Genomic DNA, 19194 nt, shown 5'->3' with positions numbered 1-19194 from the left:
TACCAATTTATTTCTTTGTAAAATAAACTACTTTAAAATTAAAATGACAGACACATCTATCACTGTCAAAGATCTTTTCGTTGGACAGACTATAGTGGCTGTTGGATAAATATATTAATTTCCTGCTATGCGTTCCAAGTTTATTGTACCAACTTATTTCTTTGTAAAATAAAATAAACTACTTTGGAATTAAAATGACAGACACGTCTATCACTGTCAAGGATTTTGTCGTTTGACAGACTATAATGTTGAGTTAACCAATATTTAATTTTTTGACTAATTCTTTTAATTTAATTTTTTATACAATTTCATAACATAGTTACTTACGACAGTCATTTACTTTTCAAGAGAGAAATAAAAGAAACAATAGAGGGTCGATCTGAACAAACGATGCGTTTTTTTTTCTTTTTTTATTTCTGCATTAGTTACTTTCGGTTGAAAACACAGAACGACAGTCTGTTTTTGAAAGCCAGCGGAGTGGGAGTGGGGGGAGTAGAATTGGGAGCGAAGTTGTAGAGAGCTGTAGGCGAGCTTGTACTACTTTTTAATTACAAAATGGTCCGCGAGAGGTAATGGAAAATTTGAAAAGCGAGGAAACGTGGAAACTCTATGTTGTTGTTTGTAACTATTCGGGAACGGTAACTACGCGTAGGATGTTGATAAATTACTGTTTATTAACGATATTTTGAATTCGTTTTCGAAATATTGTTCAAATAAACTTAAAATATACACTTGTTATTTATAGTTTTTGTATTCTATGTATGTTGTAACAAATATGTATGGCATTAATTGCATTTTTTATTCATTGATTTTGTTAAAATTTGTCTGCAGCGTTAGTTTTTGTTTTGAAGTCAATTAAAATATATGTACAGGGTCCGGCAATAGTGCGTCGGGCATCTGTAGCTCCTAGAATAAAAAAAAACTTGAGAATTTTGTTTAAGTGCAAACTTGTAGTATGTACGAGGATGTATTTCAGGAAAATATTTTAACTTCTATAGGGTGGTTCTGAAAAGTGTGAGTGGATCGGGATGATTTTTTTTAAATGGAACACTCTGTATATTATTGCTTTTTTGTCTTGCTTTCAGATCACTTTACATAATCCTAAGATATGAGTAATTATATTTCGATGGTTTCAGAGATATTAATAAATAAATCAAAAATATATATTTATCAGCCTTTTTTAAAAAAATTATTTAAAATACAAGAACTGTCCTAAAATCAAAACTATATTAGGTATTTACTTTAGATGGTCTGTATTTACTCTGCTCTAAATATGGTAATCGTAAATCATACAGGGTGTTTCAAAATTCTACGCCAAACTTTCTAAAATATTTTTTTAGAATTAGAATAAGTGGGAGGGGGGTTAATCTCTGCGACCTTAGAGATCTATTGTGTCCCCATTTTTTGAGTTATAACTCATCATACAGTCCCAGGACTTCCTACGGAGACCCGTGTCCCTCACAGTCGAGGAGCTACGACCCAGGCCGGGTAGACGAAACTGTAGCTTGTGTCGCCTGTTGGGTTTAGAGGTAGGAGGTAGGCTCCCGACCCTTGGAGGAGGTTGTAGCTTGTATGCCACTTGCGGAGGATGGTCTCACGCAAGTGTCAGCCACCTCTCCTGTAGTTCTCTTTGGGTTTGGCCCCTTGGAACTTTCATTGTTTTTGTTCCCAGTGTCGCTAGGGGGTTTCCCCACAGCTTCACCGGTGATGTTTTTATTACTATTATTATCAGATCTCATAGTGTTCCTATGAGTCGCTAGGGACAGTCGGTCCACTTCTACAGAGCCCCGCATGTAGAAGTAAGGGGTAAAATACAATGGGGTGCCCTCCGGTGCCCCAAGGTTGAGGCTTTCTGGAGCTTCCCCACCAACGACAAGGTCTTGCATCTCCTAGGGGAAGTCTCTTTTTCTAAAATATAAAATAATTCTAAGATATATACATATGAGTAAATATATTTCGATAATTTCAGAGATATTAATAAATAAAAAAAAATATATTTTTTTAACCGTCCTTAAAAAAATTAGTACAAAGACAAGAACCTGTCTTGAAATTAAAACTATATTCGTATTTACTTTAGATGGTCTATACTTAACTTTGCTATAAATATCGTAACCTTAAATTATACAGGGTGTTCAAAATTCTACGCCAAACTTTCTAAAATATAAAATAATTTTTCTTCGTTTTTTTAAATGGAACATCCTGTATATTATTTTCTTATTAGATGGAGAGTTAAAAAATGAACATTTTTTATATTTAAAGTATTTCAAATTTTTAATGGTTTTGCAGATACAAGCAGTATTATTTCATATGGCTCGTTCAACGGTAAAATACGACAGAAAAATCATTGGGTGGCTTTGATATAAATTTACTGTGGAAAATGCCATATGAAATATAAAACCGCGAATATCTGCGAAACCGTTAAAATTTTTGAAATATTTCAAACACAAAAAAAAATATTTTTTAATTCTCCATCTATTGAAAAAATAATATACATGGTGTTCGGTTTAAAAAAAAACGAAGAAAAATTATTTTATATTTTAGAAAGTTTGGCGTAGAATTTTGAACACCCTGTATGATTTCCGATTACCATATTTAGAGCAAAGTAAATACAGACCATCTAAAGTAAATAGTAAATACCTAATATAGTTTTGATTTTAGGACACTTCTTGTATTTTTAATAATTTTTTTTAAAAAAAAAGCTGAAAAATATATATTTTTTATTTATTTATAAATATCTCTGACACCATCAAAATATAATTATTCATATCTTAAGATTATGTCAAGTGATCAGAACGGAAGCCAAAAATGCAATAATATACAGGGTGTTCCATTTAAAATAAATAATCCTGTCCACTCACACTTTTTTGAGTCACTCCATATAGGAGTTGTTTTTTATTCTAGGAGCTAAAGATTCCCGACGCACTATTACCGGACCCTGTATTGGACAAAAACTTTTAATTACGCTTTGAAACGACTCTACAACGGATTAAAAAATGCATCGGTGCTAAATTTCAAGAGTTATTGAACAACGAACAATTTAAAAATTGTTTTTTTTCGCGCGCTTTTACAGCCGTGTTACCTTTTACAAACGGCGTGGGGTCTAGGCGACTTGATAAAAACAAGCAATCTGCTCTCTTTGAGTAAACATCGACGTTGGCGAGGGCGCAATCTGCATTTTATGCGTCTTTCTTTTGTTTCCACCGCGTCATAGAACGTTGAAATTTCACGCCGTAGGCTATTTAAAGCTGTCAATTTGAAATTTTAAACGCGCAGCGCCGCTCCGGTATTTGAAAAAACGCTGTAAAGGGTTCTTGGTAATGATAATAGCGTGTAGTAAAAATAAGAACACAGCCAAAAGTGTTTTTTCTTAAAAAACATGTGTACAGGATGTCCAATTTTCGTGTGTTTTATAGGGTTTCTCGCTTATGAGTAGAGATACAAAGATTGCGCGGTTAGGTTAGGTTTTCACATCGTTGTACTACTTTTTGTGAAACTAAAGATGCTAGTAAACGCCACTAATGTTTGGGAGTGATTTATCGCTTGATGAATTTAGAATCGACACGCGCGCTATCATTTTTACATTAAAAACGTAAATTTTTACCGCAGACGTAGGTTTTTAAAGGCCCGCACAGTGTTTCGTCCTATGGACAAAACTCGAAAAAAAGTTAAAATTTACTAATATCTGAATATGTAATTTTATACTTATAGGAATGTTCAACCATCCTGTATATTATTTTTCATAAACAGCGTTTTTTTGTTAGCAAATATTTTCACTAAAAATAAATTTTGCGATCATTATCTTATATCAATGAAAAGAATAACATTCATAGTACTGTTTGACCAGCGGATCTGAAGCTACGAAAGGAATGCGAGAAAAAAAAATCGATATTGCCACGTTTATCTATAAAATTGCAAAATTGCCAGACATGAACTATAAATTTAATATATTTTTATTATATATAATGTGTTTAGCATATATTCTGACGTATATTACTAAGGAATTTTAACGTAGTTCATATTGTTGGATATATTTTATTTAATAACTTATTTCTTTCATTCTGTATAATCTGCTTATTACGAAAGGTGACGATATTTCAACGATATCATTGGCAAACCGGCATCGCCGCGCATGGCCGCCTATTCGTCGAACATGATTGGCGAGAGTACGTCACAGGATTTGTTACCACGCGGTTGCCATGGCTTTTACGCCTTTTCTATTCGCTAGCCTTATCCCCAACTTCACGGTTACTTCTGAAAAGAGTAGAAATATTGAATACTATTGAAATATCCAGTGGCGGTGTCATTCTTTTGATCATTATTACTTTCTTTCATTATTTTATACCGGTTATCCTAAACTTTATTCCTATATTTTTCGTATATTTAATAGTTAAAATGTGTTTTATTGTTTTGTTATCTTGTTATAATGTTTTTCGTTCGTAGTTTTTAATTATTAATATTAAGTTTATATCGTATTTGTGTTTTAAAATGAATAAATTTGTTAAGGGTAAGACGCTACATAGCCAGGACAAGAGAAATAATAGCTAATTTATATAGGTAAGTTGAATAATAATAATGTAATTATTAGAATACTAAAATTAAATATTGGCTAAAATGAAAAGCACCCATTTTACCTAAATATTTTAGCTAAACTAAAATAAATGTAAATAAACGTGGATGAAATCTCATTTGGCTTATTTCCTCGTGTTCATAACAGGGTTTGCGACGAAGAAGCTACAGAGAGTTCGCTTAAGTTGCCGCTTAAACGTAAATTTGGGCGGATATCCCTTTATACCGGAGTTAGCGTATCGGCTATAAAAAAATTCACACAGAAGATAAAAAAAGACTGGAAACTAACCCCGAAAAAATGATATCCAGCCCTGGAAAAAACGGCTACGTGAGCTCGACGACTTTGATTTCCAAGTGGTCAGGAATTTGATAAATAGATTTTATCTCGAATTCAAAGTTGTCCCCACAATTAGAAAGCTTTTGCAAAAATTGCAGGAAGAATCGAATTTTCCTTTGGCAAGGAAACGCTTAAGGGGTTATTAAAATCAAATGGACTTTTTTGGCGTAAATGTCAAAATAACAGATAAATATTAATGGAGCGGCCCATTATATTCCACAGAGAGATATAAATATATACGCGTAATTGGAAAATATCGCCAAGTATTATCTATTTGGATAAAACATGGGTAGACAATGACCTAACCTTTAAAAAGTGCTGGCGGAGCGATACCATATCTGGTGTAATAGGCAATATTGGATCTACTGGTGAGTAAAATTATGTTTTGTTTACGCTTCCAAAGTTAACTATTTTCAAGATTTTTTTTTGTTGGAAATAGTTATATCTAAAATTATGTATTGTAGAAAAAAAATATAGTTAGTATAGATATACCGTATGATCGAATAAAAACGGCGTCAGCGATGGCTATGAAATGAAGATCGCTGTCATTTTATATGTAAATTTATATGGGAAATGTCATCGACCGTCATTTCCAAGCCAACTGGACGCCGTTTTTATTCGATCATACGGTATAAATAAATATACCTCAAGACTCAGTCTTGATCATCTGCTGATGATGTTAACGTGGTTAGCGAAACGTGCGCCCAGTGTAAAAGTAAAAGTGTTTTGGTGTATTGTGCTGATTTGGTGTTTTATTTTGCTGTGTAACACCAAAGGTTCCAACCCCCAGCTGTAATTATTTCTTCTATTATATTAACAACACATAATAATAAAATTATTCAAAATATTTAAGGAAATTTAATAAAAGCTTTTAGTGTGTTTATCTGCTAACTCAACAGTAACGATTCAAACAGGATAAAGTTTTTTGAAAAAAAAATTATTAATCAGAATTTACAATGTTACATTGATTCATTTATAATGATACACATTATTTTCATAAAACACCGTACGCCCATGCCTATTTTATGAATGAAATTGGGCGTGTCTTGTTTACAACTGCGTTCCCCTGCCGATACCCCGTAGCTACAGATCCGTTGGTCACACTATAGTTCTGTATATGGAGTTAAACGTAAAGGAGTTAGTACGTACTTAATTGAAAGCCACTATGGATATTGTTAAACAAGGTATGTACTTTAAATTTATTTCTAAACAAGTTCGTGATTATTTAGTTTTTATTTATTTTTTAAGATGATTCTTAAATGGGTATAAAAATTTTACGTTTTCAAACTTCAAAAAGGCATTTAAAAAAAACATATCAAAACATATCGTATTTATTGAATATTTTTTTTGTCATATTCATACACTTTTAATTTTTGTATAGTTCACGTGCGTCTGCTTGCGACGAACTTTATTTTATAATACTTTTCAGATGGAGTAAAATTGATAAGCAATGCCGATCTGGTTTATACTTGGCTTGATCATAAGGACAAGAACTCAAAATTATTTGTATTTCAAAAAATGTGTTCTTTATTAGATATTAATGAACCTTCCAGTCAAATGAGACCATTTGTGCCTGAAAAAGCCCACTATTTTGGAGCGAAACGTCGCATAAAAAAGTTTCCATCTTTCAATTTATTATAAAACCTCATACCCAAGAAAACGAAAAAATAATATATTGATATGGTCTATTAAATAGGTAACTATTAACATCCGAACCCCTCATACCAACAAAAAGAACAGTAACAAGGCGAAAAAGTAACATACTAGAAAATGATATACAGAAATATTTTATATGTGAGGATATTTCATCTACCTGTGATTTGGATATTATAAATTTGGAAGATTCTGTCAGCAATGATTCTTCTGCATCAAAGTAGTTACGATCTATGCATTTTGTTGTCCTAAAGTAAATTTATAGTATCTTAGGTTTTTTTAATTAAATATACCATTAATGTTTCTTTTTCATTAAAGAAAAACATTTTTATCTTATATTGGTTTATATTGTAGGAATCATGTTCTAATGTTATTTCAATTCTTTTTTATTACAGGGATTTATTTAATACTTACACCGTTTTCATACTATAAATTATTATTTCCTTAGATGGAACACAGCTCCCACATTTTTATTATTTATAAGTTTTTTTTTCATAAACGTGGGACTAAGAACATCATCATTTAGTACAATGAGAGTACTCATCATTTGTGTCAAATAAACCTAGTTTGAATAAATTGCCTACAATAAAAGAGAAGTTTTGCATTTTTGTCCTCTAGAGCCATATGTTCGAAGCACTGTGGCCCGGTTTAATCATCTGCCTGCGCTCCTCCTACTTATTCTAAAATGTTGGCGTGAATGACAAAGACGATACTATATCGCGTTTCTTTGATTGATTCGTTTTTTGTGCGTCGATCCATTGGTGTGCTTGCAGTGCGACCAATGGGGCATTCCATTTTATATTTATAACCAAATATATGTTTTGACAAGACTTTGACAGTTAAAACAACAAATTACAACAGATTATATATTGATTATTATATGACTTCAAACACCACGGCACTGGAATTAAGTTTTATGTGACCTTGAACAGATTAGTTCACATGGTAGTGACCGATGAATCACTCCCAAACATTCGTGGCGTTTACTATACACACACATATTTATCTTAGCCCTCCTAGTTCCTGAACTACAGGGTAAATTTAAAAATGTTGCATATTTCAACCCTCTTCGTATTTTGGTTGTAACTGAATAACTGAAAACTGAATGCCATAGAGTTTTTGGTAAAATTATGTTTTTTTAATGAAACACACTGTATATCATTATTTTTTATTTTATTTGCCTTTTCATGAGCTTTCTGAGAATATAATATACCGGGTGCGTCTCACAAGTGGTTCACCTCTATAACTTTTTTATTTTTGTAGATAAAAAAACGAGATTTGGTGTGTTAGTATATGACATAAATTAGGATTGATTGATGCATTCAATTTTTTTCAGTCACTTCCTGTTTCACCGGAAATGACTACAAATTGTGTATTTTTCTATTTATTATTTGCTATTTATTATTTTATTATATGTCTATTTTTTCTACAACTACAAATTAGAAGCAGACTCACTCAGTTTTCGCCAGTTTTGTGAAATAATTTGCGATGTAATGATGACACTTTTCTGACGGTTGCGTTGCGTTTGGCGTTTCAGCTAAATATTGGAGGTTAAAAATGTTAAAATTGGCACATGTCGTGTGCAAAATGACACATGTCGTGCGTCAGCGCACAACAGTTTGCAAAACGCCAATTTCAGATCGAGTTTTTCGTATGTCAAACTGCATTTTCTAGGCTAGTCGTAGAAAAAATAGAGTTTCCACACGGTCACCCGTCTATCAACTCGCATCGTCTAACGGCGCTTAAGTTCGGTGATCTATTAGCATAGTTTAAGGAAAAGAGTAGTTACACTCTCGCAAATATTTTCTGCCAGTTTTTGCAAGCTGTCGAATATCGGCAGCTTGCAAAGCGTTTCAGTTGAATTCCGTCCGTCGAGCTGCGCGGTTCGAGCGTTGCGTCCCAGCACAGAGACGGATTGACAAAAAATGAGTGCCTTACTGTGTGCTGCTATTAATTGTAGTAATAATTCAAAAAATTGTTCTTTAAGTTTTTTTAGATTTCCATCGGATGTAAATCGGTAAGCTGATAGTAATTATCAATAAACATTTAATTATCAATTGCATTATAACATAATTTAATACATTTTAGTTGACAAAAAAAGCACTTAGTTTTAACATGCTTTCGTAGCCTGCTGTATTATCCGTTTTAAAGTATAACGACATTTTTTTTGAAAAACCAGTCAAATAAAAACTTCTATTTTTAAACATAACATTTACTAACATTAGATTTACAAAATTTGTAATTTTATTAACATTTACATAATAATAATTTTATATAAAATATATAACTTTTCACTTTTTGTAGTAAGTACGTGTGTACTAATTGTAAAAGTATTTTATGCAAATATAAATATTATTTTCTCTATTTGTAACTTGTAACTTGTACGAAGTGATCAACAATTATTATTGAAATAGTTGACCGTTCTGATGTTACTCGCTTGGTTGAGAATAAATTTAAAAAGCATTTTTATTTTATCAAACAGTATTCCTTAACGCGCTATGCAAGCCGACCCTGTAAAAAATCTCAACCGCATACCTCAACGGCTCTATGGCTGGCCGGCCAATCAGAGTAGATTTCGCCGCTGGCACGTGCTGATCACGCACTGTGCATTTGTTTATACTGGTGCATTTTCAATTTGAATACAGTTTAGTTCACATGGTAGTGACCGATGAATCACTCCCAAACATTCGTGGCGTTTACTATACACACACATATTTATCTTAGCCCTCCTAGTTCCTGAACTACAGGGTAAATTTAAAAATGTTGCATATTTCAACTCTCTTCGTATTTTGGTTGTAACTGAATAACTGAAAACTGAATGCCATAGAGTTTTTCCAGTGGCGTAACTAGTTTTCCCTGGGTGCTATCATTTTTGAAATATGACTTAAAATTATGTTTTTTTAATGAAAGACACTGTATATCATTATATTTTATTTGCCTTTTCATGAGCTTTCTGAAAATATAATATACCGGGTGCGTCTCAAAACTGGTTCACCCCTATAACTTTTTTATTTTTGTAGATAAAAAAACGAGATTTGGTGTGTTAGTATATGACATAAATTAGGATTGATTGATGCATTCAATTTTTTTCAGTCACTTCCTGTTTCACCGGAAATGACTACAAATTGTGATTTCTAAATGGCACTCTCGGTATTTTTTTACTTTATTCGATAGAAAATGACTGAATAGAATAACATATCATATGTCAATTTTTGACATTTCCGAATAAGATTTATTTGAAATAGCAACATGCGATTCATAACGACAATTTGATTCGAAATACCAAGTGTATGGTAGCAAATTATTCGTAAAAAATGCTTTTTCCAAATATGCTATTGAGCCACCCTCGTTCCATTTGAATAAATTGGGATATGCTTAAAAATACGATTTGGGCATCTTTTAACCAGCCAGGACAAGACGCTAAGAACATTAGATGATTAAATCTATTTTTCCAAGGCTCCTTGAATAAAAATTACTGTTTTTAACACGGCCATGTGACTCTAGATTGAAATTAAAACCAAACCAAACCAACTGAAATTTAAAATATAATTTTGCTTTAAGCGAAAGTTTCAAAACTTGACATATGATATGTCATTATATTTAAAGTGTCATTTTCTATCAAATAAAGTAAAAACATACCTACTATAGTATATAGAATTTCGAAAACGACGTTTTGCACACGAGTTCGACAGTTTGTTGGCTCGAGCCGCAGGCAAGAGCCACAAGTCGAACGAGTGTACAAAGTAGTTTTCGAACGAGTTTTTACGCTATTTTTTCTACGATTACAAATTAGCAGCAGCCTCACTCAGTTTTTGCCAGTTTTGTGAAATAATTTGCGATGTAATGATGACAATTTTCTGACGGCAGCGTTGCGTTTGGCGTTTCAGCTAAACATTGGAGGTTAAAAATGTTAAAATTGGCACATGTCGTGTGCAAAATGACACGTGTCGTGCACTGAATCCTTAGCACACAACAGTTTGCAAAACGCCAATTTCAGATCGAGTTTTCCGTATGTCAAACTGCATTTTCTAGGCTAGTCGTAGAAAAAATAGAGTTTCCACACGGTCACCCGTCCATCAACTCGCATCGTCTAACGGCGCTTAACTTCGGTGATCTATTAGGAACAGGTGTTTCGACGTGTAAATAAAAGCTAGAGCAATATTCTCTTCTTCCCTTCCTTTATTAGCAAGGTCAAAAACAGGCTTTATCCTCTGTTTTCAGACGGAAGAAAAATAACACTGAGGAAAATCAGGAAAAAACAAGTTCCGTCTGACAATGAAAAATTGATAAAATCGACAATAAATTTCGTACGATGGGATCCAGCCTTGTTTGCGGAAATTGCATATGATTAAAGACAAATGACTTTGTCTATAACAGCCTTAGGATATAAATTAGCATACATACTTTTAATATTTTGAGACCATCACGAGTAGATTAGAATTTATTATTAAAATTCTGTAACTTCCGCTGATGCGTATGCACAGTTAGCCTGGGCCAAGATGTCAAGAAAAAAAATATATAAAGTTTGAGTGTTATATTTTTTAAATGCTCATACCTCTGGGTTTAAAAAAATATTAAAATGAAAATCGCCGACGTACAATTGGGGTTTCTACACAAATTTCAAAAAATATACTTTTTTAATCAATATTAAAAGCTGCGCACAAGTTTTGGTAAGAATATTCAAGGACCATTATCACCTAAACGTAACCTTCGCTGTTGCCCCCCTTTTTCTGAAAACAAGAGAGGGTTGGGTCTTCACACAACTTTAAAAAATATATAATTTTTTATCCAATTGCAAAAGCAAAAAAAGTTATTTCTTGTAATTAGTTTGAAAGGAACACACTGGTAAATAAATTTAATAGATTTTTAATACTTATTTTAGGTCTATTCTTCAATTTTTATATAATATTTTACTTCTAGTGTAAAAATTAAAGATATTTATTACTTTGGTTAAGTAGGCTGAGGAGCCAAACGTAAACAAATTGGCACGAAACGTTGACTACACAGTTTTCTGTCAAAAGTTCAGTTATTTAGTTTTGCATCGTCTGCTTATATGTTAATGTGGAATTTTTTTTAGTTTTCTGTGATGTCAGAATCAAAATCTAATGAAAATGTGGACGAGTTTGCTAATGTTACATTTTGTCAAAAACGGTCCCATAAAGAGCCGCGATCTGCTGTATGTTATACATGTTTTAACAATGCTACATGCTAAAATTACACGTAAATTGTTTGGTTTAATAATGAATATATCGCCAAATTACAGCATTGATGACAATTGCTTGCCTAATGTTGTGTGTGGCAGCTGCTATACAAAATTAAATAAACAAAAACTGACTAAAATTGTGGACTACAAAAAATTTAAGGTCAGAATACAACGAAAGGAGAATTTATGTAGCTGCAAAATATGTGAAGTTGCCAGGTTTAGACCTAATCCCAGAACTAAAGTAAACAATACGCGATCACCACTGTGTCCAATAACAAAATCTGTTGGTAGACCTAGGTCTGAGCAAAAATTAAAAACATTTATAAAAATTGCTGATAGCTGGCTAAGAAGTTCTGGGATACAATTAGACCATTGCAGCAGATTTAATGGAAATAATGCCAGAAACTTGCTTAAAAAAGTTGACGTTCTAAAAGCACTAGATCCTGCTATGACTGTACCTAAAATTAACTTACTTTGTAACAAAACCTTATTTTATTATTGTTAGACACTAGGCCCTTTGCTTATTTTTTTAGACAACAAATACATAGAGGTATTTTGTGCCTTCAATGATGTGGTAGCCAGCTGTTTTGGAAAATATATTGATACCAATAACGAAGCCTCTATACTGAAATTTTCCGACAAAATAAGAGACGGAAATCAGTTTTACTCCAAAAATTCACGCTGTTGTTCACCATATAGTGGATTTTGTTAGTATTTCACAGAAAGCATTGGGCTTTTACTCTGAGTAAGCCTCAGAGCAGAGGCATCATTCTTTTAAGTTGTTCTCAAAAAACTTTAATTTAAATCCGAAACAAAAAAAAACTATCAAAAAAATCTCCTTAAGAGTGTTGCTTCCTACTACAGTAACCATGTTTAAAATTTATTTATTTACTTATAGCTAGTACCTAATTGTTTTCTTCCGTTTTAGTCTAAATTCAGTTTGTGTTTCATTGTTAGTTTGTAGTTTTACTTGTTTACTAATACTTATGATCATAAAGTAAAATTTTATCACTAAAATATTAGAAAAAAAATATTTTTTTTTTGCTTTTTGCATTAGATTAAAGTATATTTTTATTTAAATTTGTGCAGAGACCCAACCTCCTGGATTTAGAAACAGGGAGGGGGCAACAGTAAGCATACCTTTTGCTGATGATGGTCGTTATTTATTATTAACAAAACTTTTTACGCGCTTTTTACTATGGTTGAAAAAGTTTTTTTTTAATTTGTGTAGAGACCCCAATTGGTACGTCGTCGATTTTAATTTTTATATTTTTTTGAAGCCAGTGGTATCGGCATTTAAAAAATAAAGTACTCAAAGTTTATATATTTTTTTTCTTGACATCTTGGCCCAGACTAACTGTGTATGAATTTTATATAATTTTTGATTCAGTGTGCTGAGGCTGTAAGAAACCGGCTGTTTTAACAAAATATCTTTATCCCTAAAGAAAATCCTAAAATTATACTTTCCTTAATTAATTAGAAAATTTATTGATATCAGACGCCCTGACGCCAGGGTTGGGCGCAGATATTTTGGCCAATGTCTTTTGATTTAGTTACGTAATCAAGGGCGCAATTTTTAAATTCGTTGTTGCCATGGACATATCCGGGCTGACTACCTGGAATTCCCCGCTGTAAAAATGTTAAATTGTCACATTTATTTATTTATTTCCTGATATTGTCATTCGTTTTGACACTTTAGTTTTGTATTACGAGTTTTTGGTTTAAATTAATTGTTTTGTGATGGTTTAAGCTTAAACATTTTTACTAGCAGACCTTGCAGTCGAACATTGTTCTTTTTAGAACTTCTTTTAGTGCGAAGTGTGCAAGATAGCTTAATAGCAGTAAAAACTCATCGCAAATTTATTAGAATAATTTGAACGGGAAAGTGGTAGTAATGGCCCTTTATGTTCCTTAAGTGCTGTTAAAAAGGTGAGTTTTGTTGATGTAAATAATAACTGTTATGTATATTTATAATTAATTTATTTTTTTTCCTAAAATACATGTAAAAAATATTTTTTTAATTTATTATATTTTCAACATTTCCAACTACACTTTTTCAAACATGTCCTTCTTTACGGTCAAGACACTTCTTAGAGTAGTTACAGACATAAAAAAAATTTAATGTTATATCTTATAAAAAAATTAAAGACGTTGCATGCAGTAAACGTAACAAATTTATAAATCGATTGCTAACAAATACCCATCCCTGATCCTAAATAACACCGAACCCTCTCTAAATAATTTCCCTCATTTACTTGAAACTTTCTAAGCTGAGAGAGGGGGAAAAGTTATGAGAGCCATTACACTGCTCTCAAACAAACTTATTTATACTTTTCATTCCGCCATTTTTTTCCATTAAGTAAAAAGTATACCGATCTGATACAGTAGACTTATCACTTTAAAAAATTAGACGGAAAAAGTGATAAAATTTAGTGCCAGAAAACATTAATAAAATAATTAGTGAAAAAATAAGATTATACAAAATACAAGGTGTCCCAATTTTCCGTAGACATAGAATTAGTACGTATTTTTGGAATTAAAATAAGTCCATTCAATACAATTTACCTCTATACAAATGCTTCGTTTGTCCGCTAGAGGGTATTAAACTTCAAAAAAATAACATATTTTTTCATATATTTTAAAAACCCCTATTTCGATTTGCATGAGATTTTGTGTGTCTATGTTTTTAAATAAATAAATAAATAAATGCCTTTATTGTCAAAATTTTTTTCAATTTGTGGACAAAGGTAAACTAACAAACAAAGTAAAAAAAAAACAAGGTACACAAACAAACAAACAAAAGATAATACAAAACATTATACAAATAATATTGTCAGTCTTATTGTTAAAATAAACATATATAAATGTTTACAATGTCAAAGAACAAAAAAATAAAAATAATATTCAAAAATATTTAGCTAGTTTATAGTAAAATATCAATGACCTCTAAATAAATTAATTTCGATGTCATTAGTAAATATAGCAATAGCAAACATTAGACCAGTGTTTTCAAGATCAAATTCGATTTTCAATTCAAATATAATTCATTTACGGCGTAGAAAGCCTTGTCTAGTAAATAAGAGTTCAATGCTTTGCGAAATGAAAAAATGATGTTATGGATTTGATTTCAAATGGCAGGTGATTGTGCATTTTTTCGAGTTGTATAATATTGAACTTTTAACTAACTCTGAGCGTGGGGTAGGTAGATAAAGATCTTGCTCCGCGTTCCTGAGTGGATAAGTGTGAGATGGCCTTTCTTGAGAAGCTGATACATGTTTACGTATTAGGCAAACGGATTCAAATATAAATAAGGAAGGAGGAGTCAATATTCTTAATTCCTTAAAAAAGTCCCGGCAATGAGTTCTGCTATTTAGTCCCAGTGAATATCGAACAGCTCTCTTCTGAGCTTGAAAATGTGGTCAAATTGAGTCGCACAACACGTACCCCAGAATGGAAGGGCATACCTGAGGTGCGACTCAAAAGTGCATAATAAACAGTTCTAGCCACTGACAAGTTAAGCTCCTTAGAAACAGACCTTAATGCAAAACAGGCAGAGCTCAATTTTTTCGACAAAGCTTCGATATGTATGTCCCATTTCAGAGAATTGTCCACAACAAGCCCTAAAAATTTTACAGATTTTACGACGTCAATGGTGGTGTTGTTAAGTACAAAAGGCTGCAACGAGTTTTTATACGACAAAGCCTTAGTTTTAGAAATGTTGAGACTCAGGAGGTTCGAATCGCACCAAGATTTAATGGTGATTAAGTCATTTGATATAATCCTATGAAGTGCCGCGATGTCCTTGTTGCTCCAAGTGAAGCTAGTGTCGTCCGCAAAAAGACATATTTTGCCACTGATGTTTATGTTAGCAATGCCGTTAATAAAAAGAAGAAACAAAATAGGGCCTAGTACTGAGCCTTGTGGTACTCCACATTCTATTGGCTTGCTAGAAGACAACGTGGTATCCACCCTCACAAGTTGACTTCTGTTGCTCAGATACGACTTAAACCATTCGAGAGATGATCCCCTGAACCCATAGTGCTGCAGTTTATTAATTAGGATCTTATGATTTACACAATCGAACGCCTTAGAAAAATCACAGAAAATTGTTGCTGTAGAATGATGGTTGTTTAGGCTGGAGTAAACTTTATTAAGGAGGGAAAACATAGCGTCATTTGTGGACTTGTTGCTTAGAAATCCAAATTGATATTCAGTAAGTATTTTGTACTTAAACAGAAAAGATACCAGCCTGCTTTTAACCAACCTTTCTATGATCTTAGATAGCGTTGGAAGGAGTGCAATTGGGCGATAGTTAGAAGCTTCATCTTTGTCTCCTCCTTTGTGCAGTGGAATGATTATTGCCGTCTTAAGACATTTTGGGAAAATACCATTTTGGAACGACATGTTTATTAAAGTTGTTAGGTGATTCAGAGTGCTTTCTGGCAGATTCGAAAACATTTTTAAAGTTAGCCCGTCGGTCCCAGAAGAGGATTTATTTTTGATGGTATTAATTGTACTGCGAAGCTCTTCAAGAACTACGGGCGAAAAAAAGAAACTGTGTAAGTTTACATTATCATTAGAGAGATAAGAAAGTGGATCATGAGGAGGACATATGGTATTAGTTAAGTGCTAAGTGCTTTAATATTTGACTTTATCAAAAATCAAGAAACAGTACGGGGAGGGTGAAAACTACTCCTACCCCTACATACATTTTACTATAAATATTTTTCAACTCAACCGACGACAGATTTTCTTTTCGTAAAATGGTCCCTCTACTATTTTCTATATTTTTTGTCTTTTGTAAAAAATCGCTACTTCGCATGGTTTTTGTGAAAAAAAATTTGGGGACTTACACTACCCTCAATAAAGACCTCAGTAGATTGAAGCTAAGAAACAACGGGGAATGCAGATTCTGTGGAGAAAATGGGGAAACACCAGAACACCTTATCAATTATTGAGACTGGCTTTTGTCAAAGCCCTAAAACTGTATGATAAGTTTGTAACTCAAGAAAGGAGGACATAATAGATCTGTAAGAAAAATGATTAAAAGTAAAATACGTTTTTTAGTCATTCACCTGACATTCTATACATCGACAATCGTCAGTCTGCGCACAGCTCAGTCCCAATATGGCGGCCGCTTCCTCGTATAAGTCTATACTACTCCTCCTGCTGTCCGAACTCGTCGATGTCATCGTCGTTGACGTTGACGGATGGCCCGGCGATGACGTGACGGGCGCAGCCGATGACGTAATCGCGGCCTTATCGTCAGATTTATTGCTGTTGTCGTTGCCCAGACTGGTTGATTGTCGGTTGGCGTTCTGAATCGTCGTGAAAAACTGAAAAGGAATAATGAAACACTTACGATTATCGTTTTCTATGATTTTCATTAAAAAATGATTTATCTAGTATATATCTAGTATCTGATCTATCAGTAAATTAATATTATCCAAGGAAATAAAAGAATATATACAGGGTGGTCCGAACAGTATTCCGGAAACTTCGGCATCATACGAGTATACTACAGACAAAAATAAGTAAAAAAGTTCGTATAAATGTATGTCCTAAAATGCTTAGTTTCGGAGATATTTGGATGAAGATTTGTGTCTGGAAGTTTTTTGGCAAGAGACATTTTATTTTGATGTTAATATGACTCCTACTTGTAGAGGGCGCCACCTAAATATATTTTAACTAGTTTGAAGATTAGTACATTTTCGTTCATACCTGTATAAAAATAATAATTAAAAAAAATACATTTACGACGTTTTTCACGTAGATAAGGTCTCTTGGTAAAAATCGCTACGAGTAATGGTTCTCGAGATATTTGAAATCGAAATTATCAATACCTGTCATCATTGACATAAATTAAACATATTGACTCATGTTGACTCACATGTTGAAATCATAAGTTTGTTGTTGTGCGAAAGATTCAACAGAAACTGTTTTATCATCATTTTTTCGAAGAAAAATTTATGATTAATTTAAAATAATAAAAAGTTCCCAAATATATCGTTTCATATATCGTTTCAACTATCTACTCAACATGTTTATTTTTGTGTCAATAATGACATGTATTGACTATTTCCATTCTAAATATCTTGAGAACGGTTGTTCGTAGCGATTTTTACCAAGAGATATTTTGTGCATAAAAAACGTCTTAAATGTATATTTTTTCACTCAGTAGTACTAAGTAAGTGGCTGTTGAGTGGAAATCATTTCTGCGTCGGCTGGAAGGAAATAAGGAAATTAAGAAATAAAACAATTTTTTGTTGTATATCAAAATAAGCATTTTCATGCAAGGAAGACGTGTATCAAATATACCATCAGAGATATTTGAAAAAAATTAGAAAATTTTACTACCCTGTATCTGAAAATTTAAGATGTTTAGTATAACTCATATGAAGTTTTTTTTCTTAGAATAAGTCCAAGAATCACCTCCTTAAATATTAGCATGTCATTAAGGAATACCCTGTATAACGTTTTCCTATTTTACTATATTTCTATATTTTCTATTTTCTATTAGTCTAAGAGCTAGCAACGTTTTCGAGAAAGTATTTTAAGAAAGCTGGCTCTCTGGAAGAGCATGCGGCCCGCCTCGCCGTTGCGTTCACTACTGCGCATCGGAAGAAGATCCTATATATATATATATATATATATATATATATATATATATATATATATATATATATATATATATATATATATATATATATATATATATATATATATATAAAGATTCTTACCACTTAACTGCTAATATAGAAATTTAATTCTACGCTGTGTTTGTCATAATGCGGATCAACCTGCTCTCACTACCGGTTTCGAAGCCCTACTCCATCATCAGGTGAGCTTGGGAGATCCACAAAATGACAACCACAGCGCAGAGATAGTTAATTCCGACTTGTCGGAAAGTATCGGTTAGATATTAAGTCCCGAACGGGAGATAGCGGCCTGCGTGCAATGGTAGTACTTTCGTACCACCGAGGCGCAACTATCGATAGTAAAAGGATGGTAAAAGGCTTTTTTTCAGGCAAGCCAAATTATAAAATAGAAACAAATTTCTTGCAGTAGAGGTATATAATAAAATTATATAAAGATTCTTGCCACTTAACTGCTAATATAGAAATTTAATTCTACGCTGTGTTTGTCATAATGCTATATATATATATATATTTTTTTTTTTTATTTAGTCCTATAAATTCTAGTATTGAACATGTCTCCATAGCGCAGTGCGTAGAATTTCCGACTACGAACCGAGGATTCAGAGTTCGAATCCGGGTCAGGGCAGAGACTTTTTTATTTTCGTTTATATCCTGATAGTAAAGTATTAAATAATTCTGGTGATTAAAAAAAACACATATTCAATACTTTACTATCAGAATATAAACGAAAATAAAATAAAAAAGTCTTTGTCCTGACCCGGATTCGAACTCTGAAT

General features: G+C 32.6%; 1 protein-coding gene across 1 annotated transcript in view; it reads right to left on the bottom strand.

The window, feature by feature from the left end:
- The window catches only part of LOC115886130, a 143949-nt gene that overhangs the window by 8763 nt on the left and 115992 nt on the right, over positions 1 to 19194 (bottom strand). The window contains exon 5 of the mRNA XM_030905203.1: positions 16835 to 17095. Within this exon, the coding sequence (XP_030761063.1) occupies positions 16835 to 17095 (261 nt within the window). The remainder of the gene's footprint in view (positions 1 to 16834; positions 17096 to 19194) is intronic.

Source organism: Sitophilus oryzae, unplaced genomic scaffold, assembly GCF_002938485.1.
Source record: "Sitophilus oryzae breed Bouriz unplaced genomic scaffold, Soryzae_2.0 scaffold_469_pilon_pilon, whole genome shotgun sequence".
Taxonomy (NCBI): domain Eukaryota; kingdom Metazoa; phylum Arthropoda; class Insecta; order Coleoptera; family Curculionidae; genus Sitophilus; species Sitophilus oryzae.
This window is presented reverse-complemented; position numbering and strand designations above follow the sequence as displayed.